At 35.0% G+C, this 13,800-nt stretch overlaps 1 protein-coding gene across 3 annotated transcripts; it reads left to right on the forward strand.

Annotated features, from left to right (window-relative positions):
* The first annotated feature begins 2,636 nt into the window (after nucleotides 1-2,636).
* Nucleotides 2,637-13,461, forward strand: LOC101246423 (kinesin-like protein KIN-4C). 3 transcript variants are annotated; one of them, XM_010321909.4, is made up of 27 exons: nucleotides 2,637-2,859; nucleotides 3,741-3,895; nucleotides 4,164-4,310; nucleotides 4,485-4,637; nucleotides 4,733-4,983; nucleotides 5,100-5,275; nucleotides 5,443-5,567; nucleotides 5,954-5,990; nucleotides 6,081-6,172; nucleotides 6,244-6,360; nucleotides 6,898-7,011; nucleotides 7,104-7,184; nucleotides 7,274-7,433; nucleotides 7,610-7,710; nucleotides 8,418-8,516; nucleotides 8,599-8,712; nucleotides 8,850-8,966; nucleotides 9,049-9,129; nucleotides 9,569-9,640; nucleotides 9,709-9,831; nucleotides 10,023-10,108; nucleotides 11,296-11,346; nucleotides 11,464-11,691; nucleotides 11,783-11,948; nucleotides 12,177-12,275; nucleotides 12,355-12,780; nucleotides 12,864-13,461. In XM_010321909.4, the coding sequence occupies exons 2-27, from the start codon at nucleotides 3,767-3,769 to the stop codon at nucleotides 13,212-13,214; spliced, it is 3,696 nt and encodes a 1,231-aa protein (XP_010320211.2). In that variant the 5' UTR covers nucleotides 2,637-2,859; nucleotides 3,741-3,766; the 3' UTR covers nucleotides 13,215-13,461. The 3 variants fall into 3 exon arrangements, with proteins under 3 accessions (XP_010320211.2, XP_010320210.2, XP_069153455.1); XM_010321908.4 differs by having other exon boundaries at nucleotides 2,650-2,859; nucleotides 3,749-3,895; XM_069297354.1 differs by having other exon boundaries at nucleotides 2,764-2,859; nucleotides 3,737-3,895.
* Nucleotides 13,462-13,800: the final 339 nt, after the last annotated feature.

Here is a 13,800-nt window from a genome sequence, read left to right on the forward strand (position 1 = left end):
TCAGATCTGTAACACTCAATACTATCTTAATTCAACTAAATCACAACAACTCATAAAAGTCGTTTTCTTATTTAATTAATGTTAATTACATGCTTATATTATAATTTTCTTTACTCATATTAATTTAATATACATCTTTTACTTTCATAAGTTAATCAATATATTTGAATTGATAAGCACCCCCAAGATATAATATTTAGCACGGTTTCAAAAAATAAGAAAGTATTTGTTATTTAATCGATAACAATAATGACCGTCTGTTATAAAATAAAATATCTTCTTAAACAATATATTTACTACTCTATATAAACTATTTTACATTGCATTATATTATATTCTCAAAGTATTTGAGTGCAAAAAATAGTCATATTAATGATGTAACTTGATGTTAAATTCTTAAAAGATAAATCATATTATCTTGTTATGGTAAAAATGTTCAAAATATTATTTTATATGGAAAAAAACTATTATACTGACAACGTTTTTATAATATTTTGTTGTTAAAACTAAATAATTTCATATGTGCGTTCAAATATTGAAAACTAGTCGTCCCAATAATTTCAGTGTTCAGATTCAAAGATAACATCTTAATATTTAGATGTTTATTCAGATTTACAGATCTAGATCTTAATGCACATCTTAATATTTAGATGTTTATTCAGATTTACAGATCTAGATCTTAATGCACATCTTAATATTTAGATGTTTATTCAGATTTACACATCTAGATCTTAATGCACATCTTAATATTTAGATGTTTATTCAGATTTACACATCTAATTCTTAATGCACATCTTAATATTCAGATGTTTATTTACATTCAGATGTCTTAATCTTAGTGGAAACAAATGAGGCCTTAATGTTACTACTCGTTAATCAAATTTATAAATAAAATTATCTTTATAATATTTATTAATTTTTTTTTCAAGTAAAATTAAAAATATAAATATCTCAATAGAAATAAACCTAGTTGTTTTGAGTTTGGACTCTTTTTAATTTTAGATTTTAATATTATATTATATTTTTTAATTAATCTTTATTGGCCTACGGGCCGGTCCTACCGATATTTCTCAAGACCCTCAAATCAGCATACTTATTCAGGCCGGACTAAAAAACTATTTTCTTAAATGAGTTTCAAAAATCATGGCCTAACCCCATTAAATTCCAGGTTAGGCTAGACCAGCCCAACGGCCTAACCCATATTTTGACGGCTCTACGTAAAACCAATCAAATCTAACCCGTTAGTTTGATGGTTCAGCTATGACTCTTAAGGCCCATTTAAAAACGAAAGTTTTCAGCTAAAACTCATTTAGTCCACTAGATTTTATACAGTAGAAAATTGGAAACTTATTACTCATTTGTGATTGTTTTGAGATGGTTTTGGTAAATATTGTTATAAGCCTGATCATAGAAAATAATGTAGTAGTTTTATAATTTTTTGAAGAATTAAGGTTGAATTTAATAATTGACATATTTGACCTTGACATTTCAAAGTAAGTTTGTAGTTTATTTGAAATAATTTGAATCAAATTTAAGTAAATTATGTTGCTGAGATTTTAAAACATCTCTGATAATTGTTAAGATTTGTAGCCACGTTCCTGATGATTACTGTAACTTTATGTTCATAAAGTCTCACTCATTCTCAAATAAAATATCTTACATCAACGTGAATTTTAATGCACAGTTGAAAGTATTTCACCTTTAACTAAAGGTCTCGGATTCAAGCCTTGGGTATGGAAGCGTCACCCTCAAATAAAGCCTTGCAATGCGCAATTTAAATTTAATCGAGATCCACTAATAATAACAAAATTGTAGAACTCTAAAGTAACGAAAAGAACAAAAAGTGTGGTTATAACTTTGTCATTCCCGTTTGTTTAAATTTGTATGATTCCATCGTTTAAATTTGTATATTTGGGGTTAGCCTTTATTTTGCATTTGAAATCATATTCTTCCGTTTAGTTATTAATGATCAATTGATCATTTTATTATTATATTCTAGATCTACAATGACTCAAAAATATTATTAATGTAATAAAATATGTTATGTTAGCTTCATTTTATGGAGATAAACTAATTTACATGGTTAAATGCCATACATGCCAAAACCAAATTGATATTTTCTATTGACATATATACTCCATTCGCTTGATTTTAGTTAATATGCCGTCTTTATCTTATATTATTTATGATTTATTATATACTTTCGTTTATCTATTAATGAACGTATCACTATTAAATTTTAAAGCTATATCGATCTGAAAATACTATCATAACAACATACTTCAATTAATTTAATAAAATATATTCAGATTTCAAATCACTTGATTTTATATGAGATAAACTTATTTACGTAATATACGTGGAAATCAAATTGATATTCTAAATCGTTTCATATGTCTAATATAAGTTAATTTGTCCAATTTTAATTACCTCTCACAAGTCTCAACAAAAAATTAGAACTTTAGATTAACATTAATTTGTATACAATAATGGTAATTTGTCATAATCAACCTCATATAACTAAACAAAACTCAAATAATTCACAATCATGTGGAAGACACACGTGCGACTCACACGCACAGCACGTGACAACTCAACAAATTTGAATTTGGACCTAAAGCGCTATCTCTTTCTCCAATTTCAATTTAGACAACACTTCCCGTTACTCATTTTTTTTGAAACAGCATACCGCCCCCCTTCTTCTCCCCCTCCCTCCCCCCACCCCTCTAACGAGCATTTCAAATCTCTCTCATCTCAGGTACAAATTCACCGTGTTGATCTTCCGACTTCGATTCGTTTCACCGGAGATCGAATCTCTCATCGGAAAGTTCTGTACAAATTACTGGCTGTGTTCACTAGGTAAGTTTTTTTTTTTTTTTGCTGTTTGTGTAGATGTATGAAGGGAGGATTTGGTTAACTTTGTTGTTGATGAGGAAGTATGGTTATTGTTGGAGCTTTAATTAATACTCGATAGTTTGAGCGGCTTCATTTTTGCCGGAGGTTGAATCTGGGGTTTTTAGCGTTTTTTTGTGCTGATTGCTCATTGTGTTTACGAGTTGAGATTGTGATTAGTGTAGGATTTGGTTTGTTTTTGTGTATTTGGCGATTTTATAGTAGGAAAATGGTGGATGAGGTGTTTGGAGCCCTAGCTATGGAAATGAGGGTTGTGTAGCAATCGAGCTTGACTTTCTGCTTCATTTCCTCATTTCAAATATCGGTTTCCTTTTTTCGAGATTGGATATCTAATTGAGTTATATTCGTAATTTTTTAGTTCAAATTTGTCATTGTTTGATGCATTGAGGTAGAATTTTGGTTGTATACTGTATTTTTTGTGATTTTGATAGCAAAATGTGGTTTGAAACCTCAATTGGAAATTTGATTGTTACAGTTAGTTTTTTTCTTTTGGAGGAGCTTGGTTTTGGCTGATTTTTATTAGGTGGTCCGAGCTGGATTTTCTGATTCATTCAGTATATCTATATTGTGAACTGCTTCATTATGCTAGAGATTGAATTGAACATTTGTGCTCATTGTTGATTGTATTTATGAGTTCAAATTTGTTATTGTCTTGATGATTGAGGTTGAGTCTTGTTACTTTTTTGTAATCTTCGGTGATTTGTCTGTGCATAGATGGGAAATGTGGTTTGATAACCCCAACAGAACCTTCGACGGTTTCAATTGGTAATTTTCTCGGAGGAGGTGTTGTTTTGCTACTATTCATTGTGTGGTCTGATTTAAGTTAGGTTTCTAGGATTGACATTGAGCGGCAATGGAGACTTCCGAGGCGAAAGACACGTCACAGTGTGTGAGAGTTGCTGTGAACATTAGACCGCTAGTTACTTCTGAGCTTCTCATTGGATGCACTGATTGTGTCACAGTAGTTCCCGGAGAACCACAGGTGCTCTTACTTTATTGATTTTAACTGGTATTCTTTTGTATAGTACCGTTTTTATGTTTTTAGTTGTTATTTGCTCCGGTGAGCATTTTTAATTTTAAATAATTGCTTTTCTAGCATTTGCAAAAGTTTTAGTAGTTCAGTGTTGAATTCTTAGTAAATTTTATTGTGCCGTATTGTGGATAAATGAAGTCCAACTATCATTTTATCACAACAGATGTATGATCTCTACACTGATTTGGCTTTTGTTGATGTTCTTGACCACAAACAGGTGCAAATTGGATCACATGTCTTCACATTTGATTATGTATTTGGGAGTGGAGGCTATGCTTCCTCACGTATATTTGATGAATGTGTTGCACCTCTTGTGGATGCATTGTTCCAAGGTTACAATGGGACTGTGCTTGCGTACGGTCAGGTAAGGTGCCAGTATTTTTGCTCATTTCTTGTTCATTTTTTAAGGTCTAATTTGCTTGAATTTTTTCTGTTTTTACGTAGCTCTATTTCATCTTGTTCATGTCCTTGAATTGAATGCACCATTTTGACATGAAAGACTAACTATATACATTCTGCAATAATGTGCGTGTTGAAGACGGGCTCTGGGAAAACATATACAATGGGCACTAATTATAATGGTGAAGAGCAAACTGGTGGAGTGATCCCAATGGTTATGAATACTATATTCTCAAGAGCAGAGGCAATGAAGGAGTCAACAGAACTTTTGATCAGGGTATCCTTCATTGAGGTATGGAAAGAAAACTCTGGTATTTCATTCAATATATGTCCTTGCAAGGTAAAAATGATATGCCGTGTTTATCTGTCAACATTTTATTCTTGTAGATTTTTAAAGAAGAAGTGTTTGATTTGTTGGATCAAAATGCAATAGCCTTTAGCAAAACTGACGGGGCAGCAAAGCCTACAGGGGGGCCTGCTAGGGTTCCCATTCAAATAAGGGAAACTGTTCACGGAGGAATTACTCTGGCAGGTGTCACAGAGGCAGAAGTAAGGACAAAAGAAGAGATGGCGTGCTTCCTGTTGCGAGGATCAGTGGCACGAGCCACTGGAAGCACAAAGATGAATAGTCAGTCAAGGTATATACATCACCTCATGAATGACTGTTTATTTTGAGTAGACCTTACTTAAGTTTCTTATATAACAAATTTTGGTTCTAGTTGTGGAGTAACCTATTTTCTATTTATGTCAACAGTCGATCACATGCCATTTTTACCATATCATTAGAACAAAAGAAATCATCCAATTGCTCTACTGGATCAACAAATGATGATGGTGATGACATCTTATGTGCCAAGCTTCATTTGGTTGACCTTGCTGGTTCAGAGCGAGCAAAGCGAACTGGAGCTGATGAAATGCGTTTACGAGAGGGTAATGACAGTTATATTTTTGGAAATACGACTGTACTATGTATTTATTTTGTGAAGCTACTGTTTTAGTTGAGACATCACCGACTGGATGGATAATCTCTCCTACTCCTAGCTACTAAACATAAAATATGCATATCCAGTATTCATCGCTTGAGCATTCTGGTGTAGGCATTCATATCAACAAGGGATTGCTTGCTCTTGGCAATGTAATCAGTGCCCTTGGTGATGACAAGAAGCGGAAAGAAGGTGCCCACATCCCATACAGAGATAGCAAGCTAACACGTCTCTTACAGGTATGAATCTCTGTAGCATTCACTGGTTTCTGCTTTTAACTTCTTTAATATTAAATAATACAACCATCTGTAGTTGCTTTCTTCAATCGCTTTTATAATGTAATATACACTAAGCTGAATCACTTTTGGATACCATAAGTAAGTAATTAACTTACAATCTGCTCGTCTATTTGAAGACCAAAATCAATTGGAGAGTTGCATACAGAGCTCTGCAAGTTTTATCCTGAAGAGAAACCTAACGAAAGTAAAATAGCACAAGAATTCTAATTCTGACACTTTTGCATAGGAAAATTCTCCTTAAAACAGCAGCAATCAATATTTAAATAATTGCTGGTTATTGGAAGTAAATATTCTGTCAAATTAATTTGTGCATACATTTGTTTCAGGACTCACTTGGAGGAAACAGCAAGACAGTTATGATTGGTATTTATTCTATTTACCATTAAAAGCAGTAAAAGTCTCTATTTCTGTTACCACAAGTATGTTGTTCTTACTCTACTTAAATGAATGCAGCTTGTGTCAGTCCTGCTGACACCAATGCAGAGGAAACCTTAAATACTTTGAAGTACGCAAATCGCGCTCGCAACATTCAGAACAAAGCTATTGTAAGTACAAATTTTCCTAGCAAGATCAACATGAGTTTCATTTTTGTTTTTAAACCTATCCTTTTTCGCAGGTCAACCGTGACCCAGTGGCAGCCCAAATGCAAAGAATGAGGAGTCAAATTGAGCAGTTACAAGCTGAGCTTCTTTATGTTCGTGGAGATTCTGGAGCGCCATTTGAGGAACTTCAGGTACAATATTCTCCTAGTGATTAAGGGTGTGCTTGTTATGGAGGAAAATATTTTCTAATTTTACCTAATGATCGCTTGGTCAGGTCAACTTTTTTCCTAGGAAAACAAGTTCCTTAAAAATGAATAAAATGACTTCTATGGTGGAAGTAGGGAAAACAAGTTCCACAAGTGGCATTCCGCACTGACTATTTCCTCCTTCCAACACACCTCATTCTCAACCCCACCCCTGTAACCCTCATCCCCACCACCCTACCTCCTACATCCACCTGTCATAGTATTTGTCTAGATTATATAACCCACTTATTTTCCTTCATACCGAACATACCTAAAGGACCGGAATTTTCAGCTTTTCTAGGACTATTTGTGCATATAGGAGACAAGTATTACTATTCTTGAGGGTCTACATTACTATCTATCTGTACCAATCCATGATATGTTGGAACATGTTTAAGGATCCTGGATGAATGTGCTTGAAAAGATATTTTTGACACATCAGTACTATCCCTTGATTGTTGAGTTTCCATGTTTGTCGGGCAGATTCTTAAGAGCAAGATTTCTTTGCTTGAAGCAAGCAATGCAGAGCTACAGAAGGAGGTAAAAGAACATCGGATTCACTGCGAACAATTAACACAAAGTGCTATTGATGCCCAGGTTTGTTCACCTATTGTTAGTGATTTTTTTTTTAAAATTAATTGTAAAATGACATGATTCTGGAAATATCTTATAAGAATATAATATGACAGGTCGAAAGGGATAGACTAATCTTGAAGATTGAATCTTCTAAAAATGGTAGACCTTGGAATGAGATAGACAACTCTGATCAGGTTTGACTCAATTACTACTGATGCTTATTTCACATTATTACTAAACTAGCAGAATTGCTGATCTGGTTCTGGAGATCCCTTTCTCCTAGGATTTGGATTTGGTGAAGAAGTATGTAAGCAAAATTCAAGAACTAGAAGCAGAGTTGCTTCACTCACAAAGCTCCAGTAATTCAAAGCATGGTGAACCTGTTGATTATCTTGGGTTAGACTATTCAGAGGATTCTGACATCAAAAGTGTAGATACAAATGGTAAGCAGTTATTAAATAGTGCATGACGGGCAAATAAACATTTGATATAGCTGCTGTTTAGTGGGTGGTCTGGGTTGTCCCTTTTATTCATATCTTTATCTTGTTTTATTCCAGTAGTAATCATGTTGTCCAAGTCCTATCAGGTAACTAATCTGATGCGAACTTTCTCTGTAAAGGTGAGGCTGAAGTGGAGGAGAAAGAACTTGAACACTCTTCTCTTCAAGAAAAATTGGATATGGAGCTTAAGGAGTTAGACAAAAAACTCGAACAGAAGGAGGTAACTTCGGCGAATTCTGATGCTATTTTATAAAAGTAGTTTATGGAAATTCAGTTAGGGAGCAGAAATTAAATTTTTGCTCTTCTATTGTTGACTCCTTGTTTAAGTTATTGCAAGAGAACCAAACTGCCTAATCTTATAACTTTGGGAGACTTCTGGGACTTGAGAGAGAGATCTACTTAAAAGGGTGTAGGCTGGAGAGATCTCTTAACGACTCAGCTGTTTCGACAGAACAATGAGAGTCACCTGAGTAGTACAATAGATAGATATGTTCTCTTTAAGGGGAAAGGCTATCGGATACATTCTATATGTGCCTTTTGTCTGATGACCTACTGTGCTTGACTATGTTGTCAAACTGCCCAATCTAATAACATCAAGATGATGCTTGTCTTTCTTATTATCATTGAAATGGGTGTTACCTTTAAGAATAGGGTGAAGGACTAGACGCCTCACTCCTTGGTACTTATGTTTAAAGCGTTAGACATCATGAAAGAGGGAACAAAGACCATAAAGCGGAGATTGCTTTATGCATTTACTATTAAGTTTTGCAAGTTTTTTGTTCCTTGAAATTTTCTTTTTGAGGTAACTCTTGGATTTAGTTTGTTACAGTGTGAACAACAATATCAAAAAAATGTATTCACAATTAGTTATTGTTGCTTAATATTCTTTTCACTTTTCTCTCCTGACTTCATGTCTCATTATTAAAGGCTGAAATGAAGAGGTTTGCAACAGTTGATACCTCAGTATTAAAGCAACATTATGAGAAAAAGGTCCATGAGCTGGAACTGGAAAAGAAAGCTCTGCAGGTAAGTAATATTCTCTATCTGCTGACACTGATGGTTTATTCATGATTGTCCTTTTCTTATTATTGATTTTGCACTGGTGCAGAAAGAAATTGAATCACTTCACCGCAACCTTTCTAACATTTCCTCAAATTCTGATGAAAGTGCTCAAAAATTGAAGGAAGATTATCTTCAGAAATTAAATCTTCTAGAATCACAGGTAGGCTTCTTAAATGTATGCAATGATCAGCCAAGATTATCCTCTTGAACTCAATCATTCCCCAGCCACCTGTGAGGAAAAAAGCATAAACTATACAAAGAAAAACACTTGCCTCATATAATTCATTGCATGTGCAGGTTGCTGTGTTGAAGAAAAAACAGGATGCTCAATCTCAGCTTTTGAGACAAAAACAGAAGAGCGATGATGCAGCAAAACGTCTTCAGGATGAAATCCACAGAATTAAGACACAGAAGGTACTAATTATTATATATGTCAGGCACTTTTGATTGTGAAAGAGTTTCCTTTCATGCAGTTGATTCATTTTTCTGTATCTAGGTTCAATTACAACAAAAGATGAAACAAGAATCTGAGCAGTTCAGGTTGTGGAAAGCTTCAAGGGAAAAGGAAGTTCTTCAGGTATTGTTAATTTTATTTGAGTCTTAGTTCACTGTCTTGTGTATGACACTTGCATTCATGTTTAGTTGGGATCCTAAATTTTCAATCTTCCCATGAAAATTCAGGACAGATCTGTCATAAATAAAATTTGTTCCTGCAGTTGAATCCCCCCGCCCTCACTCTCTCTCTGTGCGTGCGTGCACGCACCAAGTCTCGCTTATGGTTTATCCCTATTTTGTTCAAATGATCTAATGAGAGTATTTCTCTTTTAATTATTAACGTGCAATGACTTTTTTCATTTGACTTTGCCTGTTTTTGTCTATTTATTTTTTCTTTTCTAAATGACAATGCTTTTTCATTTTCTTGATTTATATATATATATATATATATATATATATATATTTTTTTTTTTTTTTTTTTTTTTTTGTGACTAACTCTGTGTCATGTGTTGTCTCAACAGCTTAAGAAGGAAGGAAGAAGGAATGAGTATGAGATGCATAAGCTGTTGGCACTGAACCAGAGGCAAAAGATGGTAAAGAAATAGCTTGTTAACCATTCTGCTATTAAAGTGTCAGGTGGTTTACCTTAAATGGTATACAGGTGTTGCAGCGGAAAACTGAAGAAGCCACTATGGCCACTAAACGACTTAAGGAGTTGTTAGAGTCTCGCAAAACATCACGTGATAATGCAGGCTCTGGAAGTACTAGTGCTGCAGGATTTCAGGTATCAGTGCCAAGAATGGGTTATTTTTGCATTTGTTTTTCATCAGAAAAAATGTGTCTTGTGTAGTTTACCTCTAAATTTCCTTCAACAGAGAGATTACAAGACCATTCTTCTTGTTCATAGAATGTATCATCAAGATCTTTGGGAACATTAATTTTCGAACCCAGTTAATTATCTGTTTTGCCATACAGGCATTGATGCAAGCAATCGAACATGAACTTGAAGTTACTGTCCGGGTGCATGAAGTGCGGTCAGAATATGAGCGCCAGATGCAGGAGTAAGTTCGTCAATTCATTATGATTGGATGAACTTGCCAATGTTTTCTATTTAGCTCTTGAAAGTTTTTTGGTTGTTGCCTTTCTGTCCAGATCGTATGCATCTACTATTTCAGTCTTTTGCACTTGAAGGCATACATTCTTTTTGGCAAATATCAATGAACTAGACTTCTTCCCTGCATTCCTTCCTTTCCAGAAAAAGCCATTTAGTTTGGGTGTCCGTAAAACTATTTGATTGAATAAATACCACTCGTTAGTTTTCAAACAAATTCAATGTTGGATCATGCCAATCCATTTGAGTCCTGGCTACTATAGTTCAAGTCATTTGCCTGTCTTTTTAATCTCCTTTCCTGCCTTCATCATTTGGTGCATCCTTGAAGTCCTTCCTGTAGTGGGAATGTGCAATTAGGTGACAGAATGACTTAAGTCTAACATATGTGCATAACAGAATGCTAAGTGGTGGGTAAGACATTAGAAGCGATGGAACACATTCTTGTTATTCTGTAGCATTAGGAGTTGGGTCATTTGGAGCACCACTAGTGATCAATAAACTTGGCAGTAAAGTTGACATGATTAGGTTTCTAAGAGCTAACGTAATGTGACTGGTGTAGGGTAGGGATTCTTATGGATGGGACTGGGATTTGTAATATATCTTTATGGCTTAAGACCCACAATACATAAACGGTACCAAGACAATTCTCTGACTTGGTTAGGAGAAATGAGAAAAATAGGAACTGTATCAGTTTGTATTCTTTCTGTCCACTGGCAACTAGATGGTTAAGATTCTCTTCTTACCAAATCCACTCACTTCACAAATCTACAGATGCGAACCTTAGCTCCTTCTTGGTAGTTCAAGATTGTTCAGTCATTTCCTCTCTCCATATGGACACTGTATCAAGCCTTAATGTGCCGAGATGGATGCAGGCGGTGAAGTCTCATTTGTGTAGCCTATGATCTCTGAATATTTCATGTTTTTGTGTATGTTTCATGCGGATCATATATTGGAACAGTATAAATTGGCCAGTTACTCACACACTTCCATATTTCTATTATTAGGGTTAGTTTTTTAACATTTGTTATGTAGTATGCTCTTTATTGAATAATTAAAATAAAACAAAGCATTAAAAGCAGAGCAGAGCTTGTCATGGAATTTTGTTTCTTTCATAATTTGTGACATTTTGAACTACAGGAGAGCAAAAATGGCCAATGAGGTTGCTGAGTTGAAGCTGAAAACCTTGAGGTGTGAAACCTTTATTGTCAATAAGTTCTGTGAAGTGTATTCTTTCTGCGAAGTGCATTTTATATTTCTTATGCTCTAATTAACTTAAATATACTTCTATATAATTTGCTTTTGCAGTGATTTCCCCCAGAAAATGTCTCCGGGTGCAAGAAATTCCAGGATATTTGCACTTGAAAACATGCTTGCCACTTCATCTAGCACACTTGTCTCCATGGCATCACAGTTATCGGAAGCAGAAGAGCGTGAACGTGCCTTTAGTGGTAGGGGCAGATGGAACCAAGTCCGATCTCTTGCTGATGCAAAAAATATTATGAACTTTTTATTGAACCTTGCATCATCTTCTAGGTAAATGTCTTCAAAACATACAAAGTCTCTGCTTCACGCTTACTTTCCTGAAATAAATTGTAACTGTTGCTCTGGTTCTGGTTTCCTGAAGATGCCAGCTAAGGGATAGGGAAGTTGAATGCAGAGAAAAGGATGCTGAAATCAGGGAGTTGAAGGAAAAACTCGTAAATTTTGTCAGACAGATAGAGTTGCAAAAGAGTGAATTGAGACAGCTAGAGTCGCAAAACAGTGAACTGATTCAGCAGGAGAAGTTGATGGTCAGTACATCTTTTGAATAAATTCGTAGAATATTGATGGAGTAGCTTCTTGCTAACTTGCCTTCGATAATGAAGAGAAGAAACTAAGTTATTTTTCAAATCAACACACTTTCTTCACTTCCAAGTGTTGAGATTTATCAATTGTTAAATCTATTTCCAAAGCAAGACTTGGAACCAAAAATTTCATTTTCCTGCATTTAATTGTTTTATTGTTTGAATTGCTTACAGAAATTGGCTTTAGAACACCCCATTGAAAGGACAAACAACTCTGGCTCTAATGAGATAAGAAGCAGCACTGACGGGCATGATTATGACCTGAGGCAAAAGGCATGTACCTTGGACCCTTGAATAAGTTAACAATGTACTTGTGTTATGGTTTGCTAACATGTGTCTGCCCTTTCTGTAGGGGAACCGGAGTTCCTTGATCTACGGTGGTAGATTGAACAAGCTTGAGCTAGAAGAAGATATGGATATATCTGATTCAGATCATTCAGATCATTCTGACACTGATTATGGTTCTTCAGGATGTTCGTGCGGTAAAAGGTCTTCATGCCTGACAAATAAATGTTTATGCCGGTACACAAATGGCTCTTGTGGGCCATCATGTGGTTGTAACCCTAAAAAGTGCAGTAACAGAGAGAGTTCTACCAAGAACCAGTTGCCCTCATTAGATGTCTTAGGTGATGAGGGAACTGATGAAGCTGAGAGTAGTAAAACACTAGTTTCTCAAGGCGCAATGTTACTTCAAAATGCGCTTTCTGAAAAGCCCATACAGTCAAAAGATGAGGGTGAAACTAAAAGAAAGCCTCTTTCTGACATTGGAAATACCAGGGTAAGCCACCCCCTAGCATGTCTGCTGATCTATTCATATTCTTCTGCACAACAACTGATGAGAGTTAACTTGTAATTTTACAGGCGAAATCAAATGCACCAAAACCTAATCAACGGAAGCAATGGCGGAAATCAACAATTCAACTTGTTCCTACTACCCCAATGACTCAAGCAAGTAATGCAGAAGCCCCAACAAAAACATCTCAATCAGTTAATGCTGATGATGCATCAGTAAAAACAGAAAACAAGGTTGGTGAGATTGATACTCCTGCATTAAAATTACCCAGAGCGATGCGTTCTGCATCAACAAATGGAAACAACACCTTAAGAGAAAGGAACTCCGAGACTTATGATTCAGTTGTTGACTTGGCAATACCTCCAGCTCCTAAGAGTCCTCTACGGAAGACGAAGGTAAAGGAGGAGAAAGAAAATTGAGAAGCATGATTTCCATTTGTTTGATCCAAATTGTATGTATAGAGGTTTGGTCTTGGCTGTTCTGCCACTGGATTTTTGTATGGCTAATCTTTTCTAACCTTAAAAAGAGGTGCCTCAATTGATCATAGATCCTGAAAGTATTAGGATACTAGAGTCTGGAGGCTCTAATCTGAAGAGCATCTCTGCTGTAATTCTTCAAAACCTTTTCCAATATTTAGTGAAATTGATTGTTTTTAAATGCATACAAGCTCAAGATGTATTTCGTTTCTGCTTTACTATAAGATTTATCGAATTCTCAAAAAATAATGTGTAAATTCAGGTTGCCAACGAACTAAAAATAATGTGTAAATTCAGGTTGCCAACAAACTAGACGGAAGAACTTTTCGAGTTCCAATAATTTTTTACATTTTTCGTCAAACGCAAGTAGTCTTATTCAATTCACCACAAAAATATCAACTACTCGATTGCTCTTACAAATATTTTGAGTGAAATCTCTAAAGAGATTATAAAACTACGTTAGGGGAGAAGTAGCTAGCAACATAATCCCTCTTCCATTGAAGCCTTTTAAATTCTTACGAGCTGTATG

Source organism: Solanum lycopersicum, chromosome 4, assembly GCF_036512215.1.
Source record: "Solanum lycopersicum chromosome 4, SLM_r2.1".
Classification (NCBI taxonomy): Eukaryota; Viridiplantae; Streptophyta; class Magnoliopsida; order Solanales; family Solanaceae; genus Solanum; species Solanum lycopersicum.

Coding starts and splice junctions, on each gene's coding strand:
- LOC101246423 (XM_010321909.4), top strand. CDS start 3,767: ATGGAGACTTCCGAGGCGAAAGACACGTCACAGTGTGTGAGAGTTGCT. Junction 5,991..6,080: donor CAGCAAGACAGTTATGATTG/GTATTTATTCTA, acceptor AAATGAATGCAG/CTTGTGTCAGTCCTGCTGAC. Junction 12,276..12,354: donor ATTATGACCTGAGGCAAAAG/GCATGTACCTTG, acceptor CCCTTTCTGTAG/GGGAACCGGAGTTCCTTGAT.